At 46.6% G+C, this 18,302-nt stretch overlaps 1 protein-coding gene across 1 annotated transcript in view; it reads right to left on the bottom strand.

Annotated features, from left to right (window-relative positions):
* The window catches only part of PGS1 (phosphatidylglycerophosphate synthase 1), a 36,880-nt gene extending 18,946 nt beyond the window's left edge, over nucleotides 1-17,934 (bottom strand). Inside the window, exons 1-3 of the mRNA XM_073559935.1 lie at nucleotides 17,679-17,934; nucleotides 929-1,127; nucleotides 619-696 (exon numbers count right to left, since the gene is read on the bottom strand). Of these exons, the coding sequence (XP_073416036.1) occupies nucleotides 619-696; nucleotides 929-1,127; nucleotides 17,679-17,770 (369 nt within the window). The 5' untranslated portion in view covers nucleotides 17,771-17,934. The remainder of the gene's footprint in view (nucleotides 1-618; nucleotides 697-928; nucleotides 1,128-17,678) is intronic.
* Nucleotides 17,935-18,302: the final 368 nt, after the last annotated feature.

Here is an 18,302-nt window from a genome sequence, read left to right as displayed (position 1 = left end):
GTGAGTTCTCCTTCAATGGAAGTCTTCAAACAGAGGTTGGACAGACATCTGACTGGGATGATTTAGCGAATCCTGATTTGAGCAGGGGGTTGGACCAGATGGCCCAGGAGGTCCCTTCCAACTCTACGATTCTATGATTCTATGAAAGGCAGAGACGAACACAAAAGTTGTCAGCTGCGCGTAAGGCTCATTCAGACGTCTGAGAACATTGGTCTGAAATCGGATGGCAATGCACGGACTGGTCGCGCTCTCCCGACATGAGAAATACATGAAGCGGTCACGCTCAGGTCAGGAGACCCGCGGCCAGGTGGTCCGATCTTGGACGTCTGAATTTACCCTTAGACAGGTTTTACTCAGGTGAATTGTGTGCAGGATGTGAATGACTTCTATATTCATCTGGTGGATAGGGGGGAAAAAAAAAAAAAAAAAATATATAAAAAAATTAATGCCAGATCTGTCCCCACCAAAATCGGGACAAGGTCTCCCAGTCCTAATATTAGGAAGACGATTTCTTAAAAAGGAGTGGAAGGTGAAAAAGTAGAGTTGGCAAATCAGATCACAGCTTGAAAGTAATGAAAAATTAAAACAAAATAAAAAAGCATAAGAAAAGCTGCTCACCAGTTCTTCCTCCAGAACTCCTGTGCCCAGATATAGAGACGCCATCGTGATTCGCTTCTTAGCAGTTTTCATCTGAGACTGAAGAAAACATGAAATCAGCATCTTACAAATGCATGAATCACACTGGGGGTGATTTAGTACACAGATTGTGACCTAGTCGCACTAGGTAGGACTAGAACCTCACAAACCCGTTCCTCACCAGCACACTTACATTAGGAAATCTACGCTATCCTATGTAAGCCATCAGTATCAGATCTGAGGAGGGGGGGGTGAAGTATTTTCCATCAGCTTGCTCTCATCGGCCACTTACTTTCATCACCTGGTAGAACTCGGCCGGGCTGGTGAGAATCCTCACACTCGAACCTGAGATGCCAAATTCCGGCACCAGGTTCCCCACCCATTGAAAGCGATGGGCTCCCCGTGGACAAATGCAACCTAAAGGGGGGGGCTGTGTCTTGGCTGGTGGGATGGAAGGAGCCACGAGTGGGGCCAGAAGAAACAAGGGCGTCCTAGAAAAAAGAATAAAAAAAAAAAAAATATATATAAATATAGATAATGAATTCAACTTTCAAGGACGTTTTCCATAAAGCATTTTTTCGGCAGAGTGACCTGAAGCACTTGGACTTTCAAACTAGCTACAAATGGGAACCCCCATTATACACTAGAAAGGAGGTCTGGGCCATACAGATCTCGCTCTGCACAACTTCCATATCTCCTCCACCCAAAAAGGCACAGATGTTAACATAACTATGGATTTGCTAATATGTGAAGGTCCCGACAGTCCCTAAAGAACCTTCATACACATCAATGTAAAGACCTCTGACATGGAAAGTATGCAATGCTGCATTTCCCCTGCGGAGCCGTTGCAGTGAAATTAAACACTGATCACAGCCGTAGGTCTCAGGGTAAACCATCTTATTTTCGGAGGTGCCTTCTAAGGCCACTTTCACATTTGCGTTTAAGGCCGCAGCGACGGCCTGCGCATGGCCGCCGCTAAGCCCCGCCCCTCCTCCGGTAGCTCCGCCTATCGGCGCATGACGCTGCATGCGTCCCCTATCTTTAGCACTGAGGACGCAGGCCGTGTGCAGTATGCGTTTGGTGGCGCATGCGTCCTTTTGACGGTGCGCCGACCAGCGCCAAACGCAACCTGTAGCAATTTGGCTGTACTCGCGGCACCGTCAAAAGGACGCATGCGCCGCCAAAACGCATACTGCGCACGGCCTGCGTCCCCAGTGCTAAAGATAGGGGACGCAGGATGCATGCAGCGTCATGCGCCGGTAGGCGGAGCTACCGGAGGAGGCGCGCAGGGGCGGGGCTTAGCGACGGCCGTGCGCAGGCCGTCACTGCGGCCATAAACGCAAATGTGAAAGTGGCCTAAATCAGACATGCTCTCTAACTACCCCAGTGAAGGGGTCAAACCGTGGGCAGATCATGACCATCACATGGAGGTTTTGCAGAAATTTCCATTGGAATCTTTTGGAGCAGGAATTTTGGAGATGCCGAATAAGAGTCACAATATAAAAATATTATCTATGACGACAATATCGGGAAGTCCCGTAGTTTTTTCTTTTTTCACCAGCGTGGTCTCTTACAGGATCATTACCAGTTTCACAGAAAGGAGGAACCAAAAAAAGTATTCGTTTGGATATTCCTCTCCGCAGAAGGGAAATGGATGAAAGCATGACAGGCTGAAAGCAAACAGCAGTGGTCTCCAATTTGTGGCTTTCTAATGAATCACATGGAGACGTTACCGCCTACATGTATACAGTATGATCAAGGGGCATTCAGTAACAGGCTGGTATCGGGGGTACCCGACTTTGTACTAAAGTAAAGAAAAGAGAACAAGGCGATTGTTGTAGTCCTGTATTTTAATGACGCTGCAGGATGGGTAAAGTGTGTGGGGGATGCAAGCAGGGCTGTGGAGTCGGTGCTCATTTTGAAGCAGTCGGTATAAAATGGACCGACTCCTAAAATATATAAATTGGGTACAGTAATTCAATGCAGAATGTGCTGAATATTTTTTCATAGGAATCTGGGAAAGTTATGAAATGTCCTATAAATGGCTGTTCTATTCCTGATCTAAGGCTACATTCACACACAGCGTTTTTGCTGAGTTTTTTTTGAGGATACGTTTTTCAGCTGCAAAAGCAGATCAGCTTTTTAAAAAACTGCATCACCTGAAAGGTTTTTGAGTTCATAGATGTTTTCAATAGCAAAAGCAGATTAGAAAAACGCCACACAAACTGACATGCTCATTCAGCCCAAAAACGGATCCTCACAAAACAACGTGTCTGAATGTCATATCTTGAAACCCATTGACTTTGCTGGGATGCCCAGAGTCACTGCATTTTACTGCAAAAAACGGATCTGCAAAAACGCTGTGTGTGAATCATGGCCGCAGCCAGCGAGGAGCGGAGGGGCGGGCAGCTGCCCCCCGCCCCCCCCAGAATCAGGGGCACGCACCTATCAAAACTTAATTGTATGCTGCAGTGCTCCAGTCCTGTACCGGCTCCAGACTGCAGGGGGCAATCTCCCCTCCTCTGTCCTGTCTTCTGCAGTCTTCACCAGAGAGAGGAGGTGGAGGGGTGCCTGCCCTGCACAGGATCCGATTCCTGGGCCCCGAGCTGGAGAAATTGAGAAAGTTGTGCACACGCTGCAGCTGGCAATAAGAGACAGTCTGCAAGAGGGACAAGCTGGAAATCTGATTGGAAAAGTGAGGAAATCGGTTATTGTTGCCAGAACCCCCAAAATTGATTCCATCTTGAAGAGACATGCTGGAAAGAGGCAATTGTCAATCAAGCCACTCGGTGGGGCAGCACTTATTTAATGACTGAGCGATTGCATGAACTAAACGGTTTCTTATAGATATGGCGTACCCTCAGGTAACCCTAAATGAAGGTCAATGGACACAGGTGGCTTAAGTGAAGGAATTGCTTAATCACCCATCTACCGTAACTAAAAAATTACAAGCTGAGGATTTAACTCATGGCATTTTCATAAGGAAGTGGAAGAACTTGCTATTTTGCCTGTCCCAAAGAGGAGGTTTAATCGCAGATGGCATTTCTGCTTCAATGAAACGGAGAGAGACACAGCTATTGGAAAAAAAAAATTTTCTGGCAGCTGTTTATGTGGACCCAAGTCACCGTATACTGCTTGGTGATCAACAGCTTACTAAAGGAAAAAGGAAAAGAAGCTCTGACTGAGGTAGCACTTAGGATGAGTGGCCTACAGGAGGACTACCAGGCGCAAGGAGACTTGGGTCCTGACAGTGCTACTGCTGCCATATCTTCTTCCTCATCAGATGAGGCGTTTGATAAGTATTTGTATGACATGGAGCAGGCAAAGTGTTGCCGCAAGGAAAAAGATTTCACTCCGTCTCCTATAGCAAGCAGATTGACCATATTTCAGCAAAATGTTTCACTTGCTCTCAAAGAAATAGAAAAATTCAACCATTCATCAAAACTGACTGTGCATGAGGCAATTCCTTTATACCCGGAAATTGTTAGAGATGTTGCCCATGTGGTTACGGCTTTGCCTCCAACCCAAATTAGTGTAGAGAGGTTGTTCTCTGGCCTTAAAATTATTGTGTCAGATTTGAGGTCATCTATGAAGGAGGATCTGATGGAGGCAATTCTATTTCTTAGAACAAATTCATAGACTGCACAAATGCTATTATGTTTTTGTTGAAAACTGTTTTTTGCCACTTACATAGGTTATTACATTGCGGGAAAAAAAATAAAAATTATAATATATATATATATATATATATATATATATATATATATATATATATATATATATATATATATATATATATATACACACACATATATACACTAGATGGTGGCCCGAGTCTCGCATCGGGTATTCTAGAGTCTCTTAAAATAAAAAATGGTGATATACTCACCTCCCGACGGCCCCCGGACTCTTTCTCTCCTCTCACCACGCTTCCGGCATCTTTCGGTCCCAGTAATGCTTAGCGCGAAACACCGCTGATGACGTCTCGCTCTCGCAAGAGTGACGTCATCTCTGGCCCTTCTCACTAAGCATTACTGGGACCGGAAGATGCCAGGAGCGTGGTGAGAGGAGGGACAGAGTCCGGGGGGTCGTCGGAAGGGGAGTATATAACTATTTTTTTATTTTAACAGAGACTCTAGACTACCCGATGCGATAGAATCGGGCCACCATCTAGTGTATTATACTCCTGTTGCACCCGGAGCTGCTGTCACCGTTCTGCTGTTACCTAATGTATTGTACTCCAGTTACACCCAGATCAGAAGTCACTGTTCTGCTATTATCTAATGTATTGTACTCCAGAATATATACAGGACTGTGCCTGTGTAATGAGCAACGCAGCAGTGATGCCTTTAACGGCTGTAATGTGCCTGTACAATAAGCAATGCAGCCGTGTTGCCATGACGACTAAGCAACTGTCGCTGATTGGTCGCGGCAGTTAGGCCGCGACCAATCAGCGAAGTGGGATTTCCATTACTGACAGACACAATTATATAGTAGATACACACTATATGTAATCGATATTACATAGTGTATTACATAGTTACAATTTATTACAGTTTGTGTTCTAAAGTTGTATTCCAATAAATATATATGTTCTAGCTAAATATCTTTATTGTATCATAAAAAAAATGATTAAATGTCTGATGTTCACATTGTACTACAATAAACTTTTCACTTAAATATAAGCAATATATGTGGAAGTCGGAGTCGTAGAGTCGGTTTAAGGGAAATTGAGGAGTCGGAGTCGCAGATTTGGCTTACCGACTCCACAGCCCTGGATGCAAGGACAGGCCATGGTGACCTGCGACACCCCGATCAGCCGATTAAGGTGAAACACACTTGGGGCGGCATTTGCAGCCACTAAACTCACCTTTCCTGGCCCAAAATTGCACTTGGAGGTTACGACGTCACAAAACCAAAAGAGCCCGATACATACGAAATGGGCAAGGTTAGAAGAACTGATAATTTGGGTACATTTATCATCTTCCCCTACACACTCTGGAAAATGAAGTAATAAAATACACCTAAAGTACATGTTAAAAGTTTCCTTTCATGGGGAAAGGGAATGAGAAATGGGAACCATTCATAATGATTTCTGGAAGACTGTTGTTTCAACAGTGTGATTCATGACAAAGAAGAATCACCGACAGCTCAGAAATGAAGATTCCCAGAAACTGGGTGTTTGCTAATGCCAGGGTCGGGGCAACAGAACTGAGTCATGGCCCAGGAACAGCTTCCTCTAATTACAAGTGTGCGCAGACTACACAAAAACCTCCTCCAACTGCGGCCCTAAAAGTTTACACCAAGGACTAAAATCTAAACACAGCGTGGGATATACCAGACACATTCACCACAGAAAAGGCCACGCACGCTAGTCTTCGGTTTATGGAAGCAGAGGACGGTACTGAGGACCTGACACCAGACTGTTATGGGTCCCTCCAATGGGAACCCCACTGATCGCCAAAACAGGGGCTATGGTGTGCAAAACCACAGCAAGGGGAGCCGAATTATGCCTGCGCCACTCCAATCACACCTATAACAATGATGAAGACAGCCACGAGCGGTGTCCTCCTCAGCATCACAGACAAAAACGGAGTTGCCTGACCTGTGGCATTCTACAACTCCTACTGGCAGCAATATGGGGCCAGAGGAAATTTAGGGTAACAATCCCCCCATTTTAGCAATCAATTGGATTACTTTTTTTTTTAAAGTTAGAATAACGCTTTCGGTGAAAGATGACTAGTCCTTTCTCCGATGTCATTGATTGTATGACAGTAATGGCCAATATGAAGGAAAACGTATATATCGCTGGTATAGCATAAAGATCGTTCACCTGCTACCGAATGTGTATGGTCACTTAAGAGAGAATCAGGAAAAAGTTGGGAAGAGGCCACAGCCCGACGCACCACTAAGCAGCCATCAGCCTGGCACCGATCTCTCGTAATGTGGACCTCAGAGCAAATCTCATTTACATCTATGGGTTTAAGCACATGTGGCGATCAGATCACAGGTGGTGCCTTGATCTTCAGGACCATAATGTGTGAATAAACACTTTCTTGGTCATAAAAAATTTAATAAAAAAAATGGAGGGGCTACAATGTTTTTCTAGTCTCCCCCTCCCCAATATAGACCTGTCCCTGGAGATCAGCAACGCTCAGGAGGCAGGGGCATAAGCCGCTATGAGCTAGCCTGCCCTTTAACGTTTGTTGCTGATGGAACAGCTCATCAGCCTCAGGTTAAGGTAAAAACCAACAGATTTTCACTTCACCCCAGTGCCAGGAATGGGGTCAGTAAATTGCTCTGACGTCACTAGATTAACACTAGGAATGATGTTACAGTCTTCTGACCTTCCCATTAACGTGTGGATGGACAGGCAGACACAGACACCTCTGCTATACCAGCCACGTAACGTGGCGAGCCTCGCTGCACACGTTGTAGGTGAACTTGAAACCCAAGAATAAACCCCGATTGCACCATGGAGAGTATGTCCCAGGAAACAAGTCTTTTCCTAAAAATATTCTTACACCACGGTTTGTGTCAGAAGATGGAAACTGGGTTTTTATTACAAAAGCTCCCGGTTGCGTAATAGCAAAACGGTTTCTAAGCTTTACTCAAGATGTCAGGATACTGGAAGATTAGCTCATTATTCCTCATCTTAAGTTAATTACGAAATCTCAAGCCCTTTCCAAACCATATGGGCGACTCTGCGGGCCGTCTTACCGGATTAATCACTTGTATCAGTAGTTAAAATTTGCATTGGGAATAGGGTAAAAACCATGGTAGGCCAAGGCTTCCTGATAATGTTGAGGGCTGCGAGAAGCGGAGGGGTATCCTACTGTAATATACACTGCTCAAAAAAAAAAATAAAGGGAACACTTAGACTATAACTCCAAGTAGATCAAACTTCTGTGAAATCAAACTGTCCACTTAGGAAGCAACACTGATTGACAATCAATCACACATGCTGTAATGCAAATGGAATAGACAACAGATGGAAATTATTGGCAATTATCAAGACACACTCAATAAAGGAGTGGTTCTGCAGGTGGGGACCACAGACCATATCTCAGTACCAATGCTTTCTGGCTGATGTTTTGGTCACTTTTGAATGTTGGTTTTGCTTTCACACTCGTGGTAGCATGAGACGGACTGAGGTAGTGGTCCTGCTGCTGTGTTGTTGCCCTCCTACGGCCCCCTCCACGTCTCCTGGTGTACTGGCCTGTCTTCTGGTAGCATCTCCAGCCTCTGGACACTACGCTGACAGACACAGCAAACCTTCTTGCCACAGCTCGCATTGATGTGCCATCCTGGATGAGCTGCACTACCTGAGCCACTTGTGTGGGTTATAGAGTCCATCTCATGCTACCACGAGTGTGAAAGCACAACCAACAATCAAAAGTGACCAAAACATCAGCCAGAAAGCATTGGTACTGAGATATGGTCTGTGGTCCCCACCTGCAAAACCACTCCTTTATTGAGGGTGTCTTGATAATTGCCAATAATTTCCATCTGTTTTCTATTCCATTTGCACAATAGCATGTGAAATTGATGGTCAGTGTCGCTTCCTAAGAGGACAGTTTGATTTCAAAGAAGTTTGATTTACTTGGAGTTAAACAGAACATAAGTGTTCCCTTTATTTTTTTGAGCAGTGTAGGTGTGGGGTGTAGGGCACTCGCCTGTGTCCCCTATTACTCCACATCTCATACGTATATAGCACAGAACCGGCTGGCTCCAGGAAAGCTTTCCGAGCCTGAAGTCAACACGACCCTTACTGGCAGAGAGATCCTTTTCTCGCACGGAGGGAGCTCTGGTATTCTTCAAGAGGCAGATTTAAGATTTCAGAGAAATGGGCTACAAGTGGGGTGGCGATTATTAGTATAACCAAGAAGGGAGGACCACAGCAATAACCTGGGATAATAACCACATGATACAGAGTCACTTTAAAGGTATGTGCACACGTTGCGGATTTGGCCCTGCGGATCCGCAACAGGTTTCCAAGCGATGTACAGTACCATGTAAACCTAAGGAAAACAAAAACCGCTGAGCACATGCTGTGGAAAATTCCACGCAGAAATGCAGCAGTTTATTTTCCGCAGCATGTCAATTCTTTTTGCGGATTCCACAGCGTTTTTACACGTATTCCATTATAGGAATCTGCAGGTGTAAGAACGCAGGCGAAATCCGCACTAAATCCATAGGTAAAACGCAGGTCATTTTACCTGCGGATTCTGCACAGGATTCCACGACGTGTGCACATATCAGTAGACACAGGGTCACAAAAAAAAAAAAAAAAAATGCAGACTTTACCCACCAAACATTTACTACATACGTCATTCGTGTTTTGCAAATACATCACTGATCCTGAGTTACATCCTGTATTATATCCCAGAGCTGCACTCACTATTCTGCTGGTGCAGTCACTGTGTACATACATTCCATTACTTATCCTGAGTTACACATCCTGTATTATACTCCAGAGCTGCACTCACTATTCTGCTGGTGGAGTCACTGAGTACATACATTACTTATCCTATACTGATCCTGAGCTACATCCTGTATTACACCCCAGAGCTGCACTCACTATTCTGCTGGTGCAGTCACTGTGTACATACATTACTTATCCTGTACTGATCCTGAGTTACATCCTGTATTATACCCCAGAGCTGCACTCACTATTCTGCTGGTGCAGTCACTGTGTACACACATTACTTATCCTGTACTGATCCTGAGTTACATCCTGTATTAAACTCCAGAGCTGCACTCACTATTCTGCTGGTGCAGTCACTGTGTATACATTACTGAATCGGAGTTACATCCTGTATAATACTCCTCCTGAACTCATTATTCTGACCATTACTTCACTCACTTTTACAAAACCAATTTAGCCCTTGAAGGGGTTTACCACGGTTGGCGAAGGGAAGAGATACATCTATATAATGTTACTTAGGAAACCAATTCTCAGCCAGAATCGGAAGTAATTATGCTTAGAGGTAAGGTTTAGAGGTAAGACATTATTTTGTAACAACCCCTCTTCTCTACCAAGTTTAGAAAAAAGTTCTGAAAAACCTTTTTTTGAAAAAAGTAGTTTTAATGCCAGAGACCCTCTCATTCAGCACATGACTGCTGACTAGGGGGGGGGGGGGGTCCTCCCTGTATAAGGTGTACATACCCAGGTACCAGGCAATGAGTAATCAAAGACATGGCAAACATGGCTGCCATGTGGTTCTACCATAATCCCTGCCTAGCAATGCCCATAACAGGGTACGAGACATAACATGTCAGCAGTTAGTTGGTAGTTCCCAGTCTTCCCCAGAAACACCACTATCACCTGCAGGTACTACGATCGCACTAGGACAATGGGGAGTGACTAGGGGACGGTAGGTACTGCGCCGATTCCAGGCAGTGAACAGACATTATAATGACAGTTCAGGGAATCACCTGGGTTCTGCGGGTGGCGCACACCTACCATTGTGTCCCTTAAGTATATTGGCACGAGATCTTACAAGACAAAGCAAACCAGTTTCAGAATGAATCATGGATCCCATTTACTATAAATCTGATACTTATCAGAAGAACACACAGATAACACACCAGAGCTGCCGTGACCTATCCATGCTCAATAATGGAAAGCACCCACCCCTCCCTAGTGGGCACAAATGTTCTCACCAAAGCCATTAGATCTCACCCTACAAAAGCCCAGTGTGCCATACAGGAGGTCAGCTGCTGAGATGACCCTGCACAGCTTCTAGAAAAATGGCGTTAACCTGCAGATGGCCGAGGACAGCAATTGACACTTCCCGTTAGCGGCCATGCTACACCTGGCATTTTTGGTGCAGGCTGGTGCGGTTTTTACCTACACTGTGGACACCATGAGAACACAGCCCAACGTGACCATACACATTAGATGCAATCTACCCCATACAGCTGGGCTTCACAGACTCTTGTAGATAAGTGGCTGCTAGAAACACATGGCCCCGCTGATGTCAGGATCATAGTGGGGTGAGGAGGTTTAGCCCTCTGCACCTTTCTCCCTTTACCAGCGTCCCGCGGATCCAGTCACCGTTTCCATTCCTCGCAGCATTTGCTGACCATACGGTTGTTTTTCTGCTATGTATAATGGGATACCCACAGCTTGGAAGAACTTATACTTGGAAGAACTGTACAAATACCGCAGAAATAATTCAATACAGATAGAGCAGACCTCAGTGTACATCTCCAGCTTCTGCCATAGTGACAACCGGGACTGCAGTTTTTTTAATCCGCTAAACATGGCATAGACATAAGGGTCCGTAGTCAGTTCAGCAGCAGCCAGTGGTAGCGCCATCTCTGTGTCCAGTCACAGTCATCCTCCGGCTGCCAGATTAGTCAGTGGCAGAACTTTGTGTTACCATGAGGTAATGTCAGACATGGAGGGGGCTTTTCTGACAATAACAATCCACATTCCTGGAGGTGCGGGACAAGGTGTCGTCACTCCATCCAACGCTTTAATGTGCTGACGTATGCTGGCTATCATTCCCGAGATTTCACATAACTAACGAGTGAGATCAGTGCCAAGAGGAGGAAACGCATATTTACATTTTCTTCATAAAAGGGATTATCTGGAATTCTTGACAGAACATATAGATAAAAAAAAGTCGAGATGACAGTGACCAGGGTTGTGGCTGATGGACTCAGTCTTGCGAATTGATTCATGTGAACTCTACCAGCGCCTCGTCGCCATTATTTAATCGGCACGTGACCCAATGGCTCCTCCATGACAATGAGGGACAATTCTGCTGTATTATATCTTAGGCTGTGTGCACATTGCAGAATACCCTGCGGATTTTTCAGCGCGGATTTGGCTAAATCCGCAGGTCAAATGACCTGTGTTTTACCTGCGGATTTAGCGAGGATTAGCCTGCGGTTTGTCCCTGTGTTTTGACACCTATCATGGAGCAGGTGTCAAAACGCTGCGGATTCCACACAAAGAATTAACATGCTGCAGATTTTAATCCGCACGGAAAAAAACCACAGCATATGCACTGCGTTTTTCATTGCAGGTTGACTTTAATGGTTCTGTACAACGCAGTAGATTCTGCAGCGGATCCGCAGGGACGGATCCGCAGGGACAAATCCGCTGCAGAATCCGCAATGTGTGCACACACCCTTAGGAAGGTTTGTCTTTCTGGCCACGGCACAGTGTCTAGGTCTCATCGGGCATAAAGGTAGCCAAAAGGTTCTTAGCGGACACTTTCCCTATTAATGTGTATGCTCGCTGAGCGTGCATGTGTTCTCCATTGGTAGCAGAGAATAATTTTCACAGTAACATGATGAAACCAAATATGCCCGATCCTCTCCTACTCCTCGCCCATTTATTGGGTGAGCCCCATTATGGACTAGTTGGTCGGCCAATTTCTAATTTCTACAGGATCATGTTTTCGTTTTTTGCTGAGTTACCTGTATGTGTTTGAGCATGGCAAAAAGAGACCTCCGTCACCACTCACTTCAGCATTAGGAGTCGAGAGGCCCCCGGTGACACCACATGCCGGAAATGGTGCCCGGTACCCGAGATCCCGCTGCCCCTCACTTCCCAATGTGTACGTGAACTGTGCCGTATAACCCTTTTATGAAGGGAGCAACAGCTTTCGTCTTGCATGAACCCATGACCCAGACAGATTTGTCAACTTGGGGGTTCAATCTATTTCCAGCTTTTTCATAAAACATGAGAGATGGCAGAACGCTTACTCATAAGTTTCTCTGCCTCCGCCGATGTGTCGTCTCTTTCCTATGCACAGTAATAAATGCTGACCTCAATAACTCGATATGGTACAAACGCTGAGAGTAGTAGTGTAACGATCCCTTCATGTGTCTCGTCAGCAGTGTACAGCATGGCCAGGATGTGCAGCTATGAGTGTGCCATGTGCGCAGATCTGACACGGATCTGTAGGCAGCTGTGAGGTGACCTGCCGTATCCAGGATGTGCACATAACATTATTAGGCCTCACATAAGATGGGTATCTACACACATGGCACGTTGCCACCAACACCCATTACTACAGGGCACACCGTTCCCAGAAGATGTCCCAGATCACAGGAGGAGGCGACTGGAATCTCAAGGATAACCGTCTGGCCATGGCTCACCCTGCAGGATATGAGGGCAGCTGACCACACTGATTCACTGCTGGGAAATATTACTACACTAAACCTCAAAGCGTGAGATCACCTGAGCATCGGCTGACCCCTAACCCGAGAGCCGGATGGACCACTGAGAGGAATAGCTGTGTCTACAAGTTAGTCCAGACAGGAAGTCAATAAACCTGGTTATAGTCTGTAATGATATCCGCGGGCACAAAGGGCGACCATGACCAACATCACCATATGGATGAAATCCCGGAAGCTGAAGGCACCTTATCCCATCAAAGCTGGGAAGGACTGATACTGTGCAATCTGGGAGCCAAATCAAGTGGCCCAGCAAGAAGAACCTCAAGAGATCAATTGGCTCCTGGGATTTCTCTCGCCTGGCACCAATTCCATTCCCTCCTGCAAGAAAGGGAAGCCGTAAAGTCAGCCACCCATGTCAGGCCCTTTCCCAGTAAGTAGTGTCTATAAGTTTCACATGAAAACATTGATGGGCAGACGCCTCCACAATGGTGAGGGGCTGCAAGTAATGGAATCAAGGCAGAAATGCTCATACACAGCCACACCTCTCAGACTGTCCTCATTTGAAGGGATTAGTTCCTAGAAAACTTCAGTCCCTTCTCTGTTGAAGTAATGGAGGGCAAGACCAGGAAAAAAAAAAAAAAAAAAAAAAAAAAAGGAAGCGAGTTTCTGCTAACACCTCACAGCCTCGCTAAAATCATCCTATCCTCCTATCCATCATATAGGTCAGAAAGCTAAAACAAAGGCGCCAATCTGTAATGGGCCAAGCCAAGCTCAGCAGTGACTTCTAAAGACCTCCATACACATGAGAGAAGAGTCAGCATGACAGAACAACCAACTTATGTGTATGGGAGCGGACAGCCGACAGAGGACTCTGGTATAAGGCGTTTCACCCATCTGCAGTCTGTGAATGTCAGTTCTGTGGAGCAGCTAAAGGTCTCCTGACCAGAACTGAACAGCATCCTATATGCATACAAGACCACAGAATGGGTCAGGAGGTCTGATGCTGGTCTGAGCTGTAGTTTATACTTGGGCTGTGAATGTTGGCCATGTGAAACAACCAGCTTTAAAGGGTTATTCTCTCCTATCTTCAGGAGTGTTCCTTTGCCTCCTGAGGAAAGAAAGGGAGCTCCTGAAATCTGACAGTTCAGGTAGGGTCAGTGCATTATATAAAGATCCTGAAGCATTGGAGGGGCACTGAAGTGGTCAGATCCAGCGAGCTTCAGAGCTGCACTTACAAGCTCTATAGAAGAGAACTTGTAAGCTCCACAATCCTTGCCAGCATTGATTGACTGCAGAGGTGGTCAGCACAAACCTAGGCATCGAGCAGAAAACTATAGAATTAAAGAGCCCTCTATTCTTGACAACATAGAGGTCTTCTAATAAGGGGTAATTTGCAGACTTGCTTGCTTTTACAGGCACTTTGCAAGTTCACCCATATGACAGGGGGTTTTCAACCTGTAACTCCCTCTGCTGCCCTGTTCAAGCTTGCTAGGAAGTGTGTAGTCACAACTGACTGGAGACCTGTGGTCTATGGTATACGCCATCACATTATGTACAAAATGCCAGAGAGATAACCTCATCACTGGCCCCACATCATTCAAACCGGCTGCCACTAGTCCAGTGTGTAAGAGGTCGGAGGCGAGAAGGATCAGGCTGCTGAATTCTGCCATGATCTTTGTTTTCTGAGAGGTAACCTACGGCCAGATGATTCTGTCCCCGACCCGCTCATTGAAAACACAGGAGATCAGGGCAGATTTCAAAATCGCACCCCAGCTCATTGTCCTTAGCATTAAAGAAGTTGCACAGTTAGTCAAGAAAGTCTGCAGGTACTATGTGACTGCAGACTTCTGGGTCCTCACAGTGCGCGCTGTCAGGATTCTCCGATGCCAGGAGAGAGAGAGCTGCAGTCACCACACACACGCAATATGCATACACCTGGCCACATTCTGACTAGGCCTCGCTTAATACAAGCGAGCTGAGTGAGGCCCCACGACAGAATAAGGCCAGGAACATGAACAGCGCATATTTGTGGTCACTCGCACTCACCACTGAAGTAAGAGTGACTGCAGACTTTCAGGACAAACCTGGACAACAACTTTAAATAAAAGTTCAAATGTAACCACTGGGGGAAGAATTTATGTGGAATAATTTACTTAAGACCCTGGCAGAGCATTGAGTTTGTAGGACACTGTTTAACTTCCACACTTTGCTCAGCCATTGAGCTGCTCAGGCATTGTGCGATCTCACACCTAGGTCAGTCACATAGGCATTGTTCAATTTCACACCTTTGTTGGCGAATGTTTACTTTTTATGCATCACTGATTTAATGAAACTGTACTAATCCAAACTGCAATCTCAGGTGACCAAGACAGTAATCCTGGGGAAGGGGAAATTAAAAAAAATAAATAAATGGGTTTCATGTACTGCTGTACTACCTTTTTTTCAACAACATGCTAAGCACAAAGTACTGATGACAAAAAAAAAAAACTAATGTGTGTGCATGAGATTTCTGAAGTCTCATAGGCTTTGCTGGAAAAAGCAGCTGAAAATTAGCATTAAAAAAATGCATCAAAAATGCCTGGTGTGAACTTAGCCTAATACGTTGCATTTTTTTCTTTTACCGCATGATAATACGCACCAAATAATTATGCGATAGCGACCCAGAGACAGGAGCTATGGACATATGGGGGGTGAGGGGAACAGAATGGTTTTTAACAGGCAAAAATGCAAAGTACTACATCTTGGCAATAAAAATGAAAAAAGCATATACAGAATGGGAGGAATAGGGCTAAGCAACAGCACATGTGAAAAAGACTTGGGTACACTAATAGATCACAGACTGAATATGGGTCAACAGTGTGATGCAGCAGCAAAAAAGACAAATGCAATTCTAGGATGTATTAACAGAAGCATACAGTCTAGATCACGTGAAGTCATTATTGCCCTCTACTCCTCTTTGGTCAGACCTCATCTGGAATATTGTGTCCAGTTTTGAGCGCCACATTTTAAAAAAGACATCAACAAACTGGATCAAATTCAGAAAAGAGCGACCAGAATGGTGACCGGTCTGCAAACCCTGTCTTATGAGGAAAGGTTGCAGGATTTGGGAATATTTAGCCTGCAGAAGAGAAGACTTAATAGCTGTCTACTAATATCTAAAGGGCTGTCATATTTTAGAAGGATCTTTATTCTCATTTGCACAAGGAAAGACTAGAAGCAATGGGATGAAACTGAATGGGAGGAGACACAGATTAGATATTAGAAAAAACTTTTTGACAGTTAGAGTGATCAATGAGTGGAACAGGCTGCCACGAGACGTGGCGAGTTCTCCTTCAATAGAAGTCTTCAAACAGAGGTGAGGGGACAGGAGCCTCCAGACAGGACATATGGGGGGGAGGGGGGGGAAGTAGAGGGGACAGGAGCCTCCAGGCAGGACATATGGGGGGGGGGGGGGTTATTCTCTTCTATCTTCAGGAGTGTTCCTTTGCCTCCTGAGGAAAGAAAGGGAACTCCTGAAATCTGACAGTTCAGGTAGGGTCAGTGCATTATATAAAGATCCTGAAGCATTGGAGGGGCACTGAAGTAGTCAGATCCAGTGAGCTTCAGAGCTGCACTTACAAGCTCTATAGAAGAGAACTTGTAAGCTCCACAATCCTTGCCAGCATTGATTGACTGCAGAGGTGGTCAGCACTAACCTAGGCATCGAGCAGAAAACTATAGAATTAAAGAGCCCTCTATTCTTGACAACATAGAGGTCTTCTAATAAGGGGTAATTTACTTGCTTGCTTTTACAGGCACTTTGCAAGTTCACATATGGGGGGGGGACGGGACAGGAGCCTCCAGACAGGACATATGGGGGGGGGGGACAGGAGCCTCCAGACAGGACATATGGGGGGGGGGGACAGGAGCCTCCAGACAGGACATATGGGGGGGGGGGGGGGAGGACAGGAGCCTCCAGACAGGACATATGGGGGGGAGGTGAGGGGACAGGAGCCTCCAGACAGGACATATGGGGGGGGAGGTCAGGAGCCTCCAGACAGGACATATGGAGGGGAGGTGAGGGGACAGGAGCCTCCAGACAGGACATATGGGGGGGGGGGACAGGAGCCTCCAGACAGGACATATGGGGGGGGGGGGGAGGACAGGAGCCTCCAGACAGGACATATGGGGGGGGGGGGGAGGACAGGAGCCTCCAGACAGGACATATGGGGGGGGGGGGGGAGAGGACAGGAGCCTCCAGACAGGACATATGGGGGGGAGGTGAGGGGACAGGAGCCTCCAGACAGGACATATGGGGGGGGAGGTCAGGAGCCTCCAGACAGGACATATGGAGGGGAGGTGAGGGGACAGGAGCCTCCAGACAGGACATATGGGGGGGGAGGTGAGGGGACAGGAGCCTCCAGACAGGACATATGGGGGGGGAGGTGAGGGGACAGGAGCCTCCAGACAGGACATATGGGGGGGGAGGTGAGGGGACAGGAGCCTCCAGACAGGACATATGGGGGGGGAGGTGAGGGGACAGGAGCCTCCAGACAGGACATATGGGGGGGGAGGTGAGGGGACAGGAGCCTCCAGACAGGACATATGGGGGGGGAGGTGAGGAGCCTCCAGACAGGACATATGGGGGGGGAGGTGAGGGGACAGGAGCCTCCAGACAGGACATATGGGGGGGGAGGTCAGGAGCCTCCAGACAGGACATATGGGGGGGAGGTGAGGGGGCAGGAGCCTCCAGACAGGACATATGGGGGGGGAGGTGAGGGGACAGGAGCCTCCAGACAGGACATATGGGGGGGGGGGGGGGGTGAGGGAACCATAGACTTCAGACAGGACATATGAGGGTGTGACATCGTCCGTCCTCTACTGCCCGTTTTCTATGTCCTCGCAGTGTCCCTCGCCCGTACCTGCCCGTACGGTCCCGGTCACAGAGACGAGCCAAGAGAGCCAGAAGCCCTGGACCGCGGATCCGGCGCCATAACACTGAGGGCGCCGCCATCTTTCCAGGAAGTGTAAGCCGGTCAGCCCCGCCCCTCGTGAGGAGACTCGGTATTACGGAGAGCCGGGGAGATAACGTGGCGGCCGTTGTACTTATGCGCTCATTTCATGAAGTACGGTACCGTCATCTTCACAGGCTGCCATGTGCGCGAGGACTCGGAGGCATAGCAGCCAATCAGGGCGCTGCTTTAAATCATGAGGAAACTATAACCTGGATTCTGATTGGTTACTAAGAGCATCTTCTATGGCTTAAAGAGTTGCTTAGAGCAACCAATCAGAGTAAACTTTACATTTTTCCATTGCTGGTTACAAGATGAAAGCTGCAATCTAATTCGCTCTGTGTGTGTGCAGCTGCCATTTTTTTCTAGACTTGTTTTGCAATTGGTGCTGCCATTTTTTGGGGCGTTCTTTACGCCTTGAGTAACTTGTAGCCAACGCAATGAATAATAAGGTTAAAAAATATTAGTGACCATAATACATAATAAATCCCTAACTCACAAACCAGTCAGCAGAAGTGACTTTAAATGACGCCC

Source organism: Dendrobates tinctorius, unplaced genomic scaffold (genome assembly GCF_039654945.1).
Source record: "Dendrobates tinctorius isolate UK_male_01 unplaced genomic scaffold, ASM3965494v1 ptg000014l, whole genome shotgun sequence".
NCBI lineage: Eukaryota > Metazoa > Chordata > Amphibia > Anura > Dendrobatidae > Dendrobates > Dendrobates tinctorius.
The sequence above is the reverse complement of the archived record's forward strand: the minus strand, read 5'-3'. Positions and strand labels throughout refer to the sequence as shown.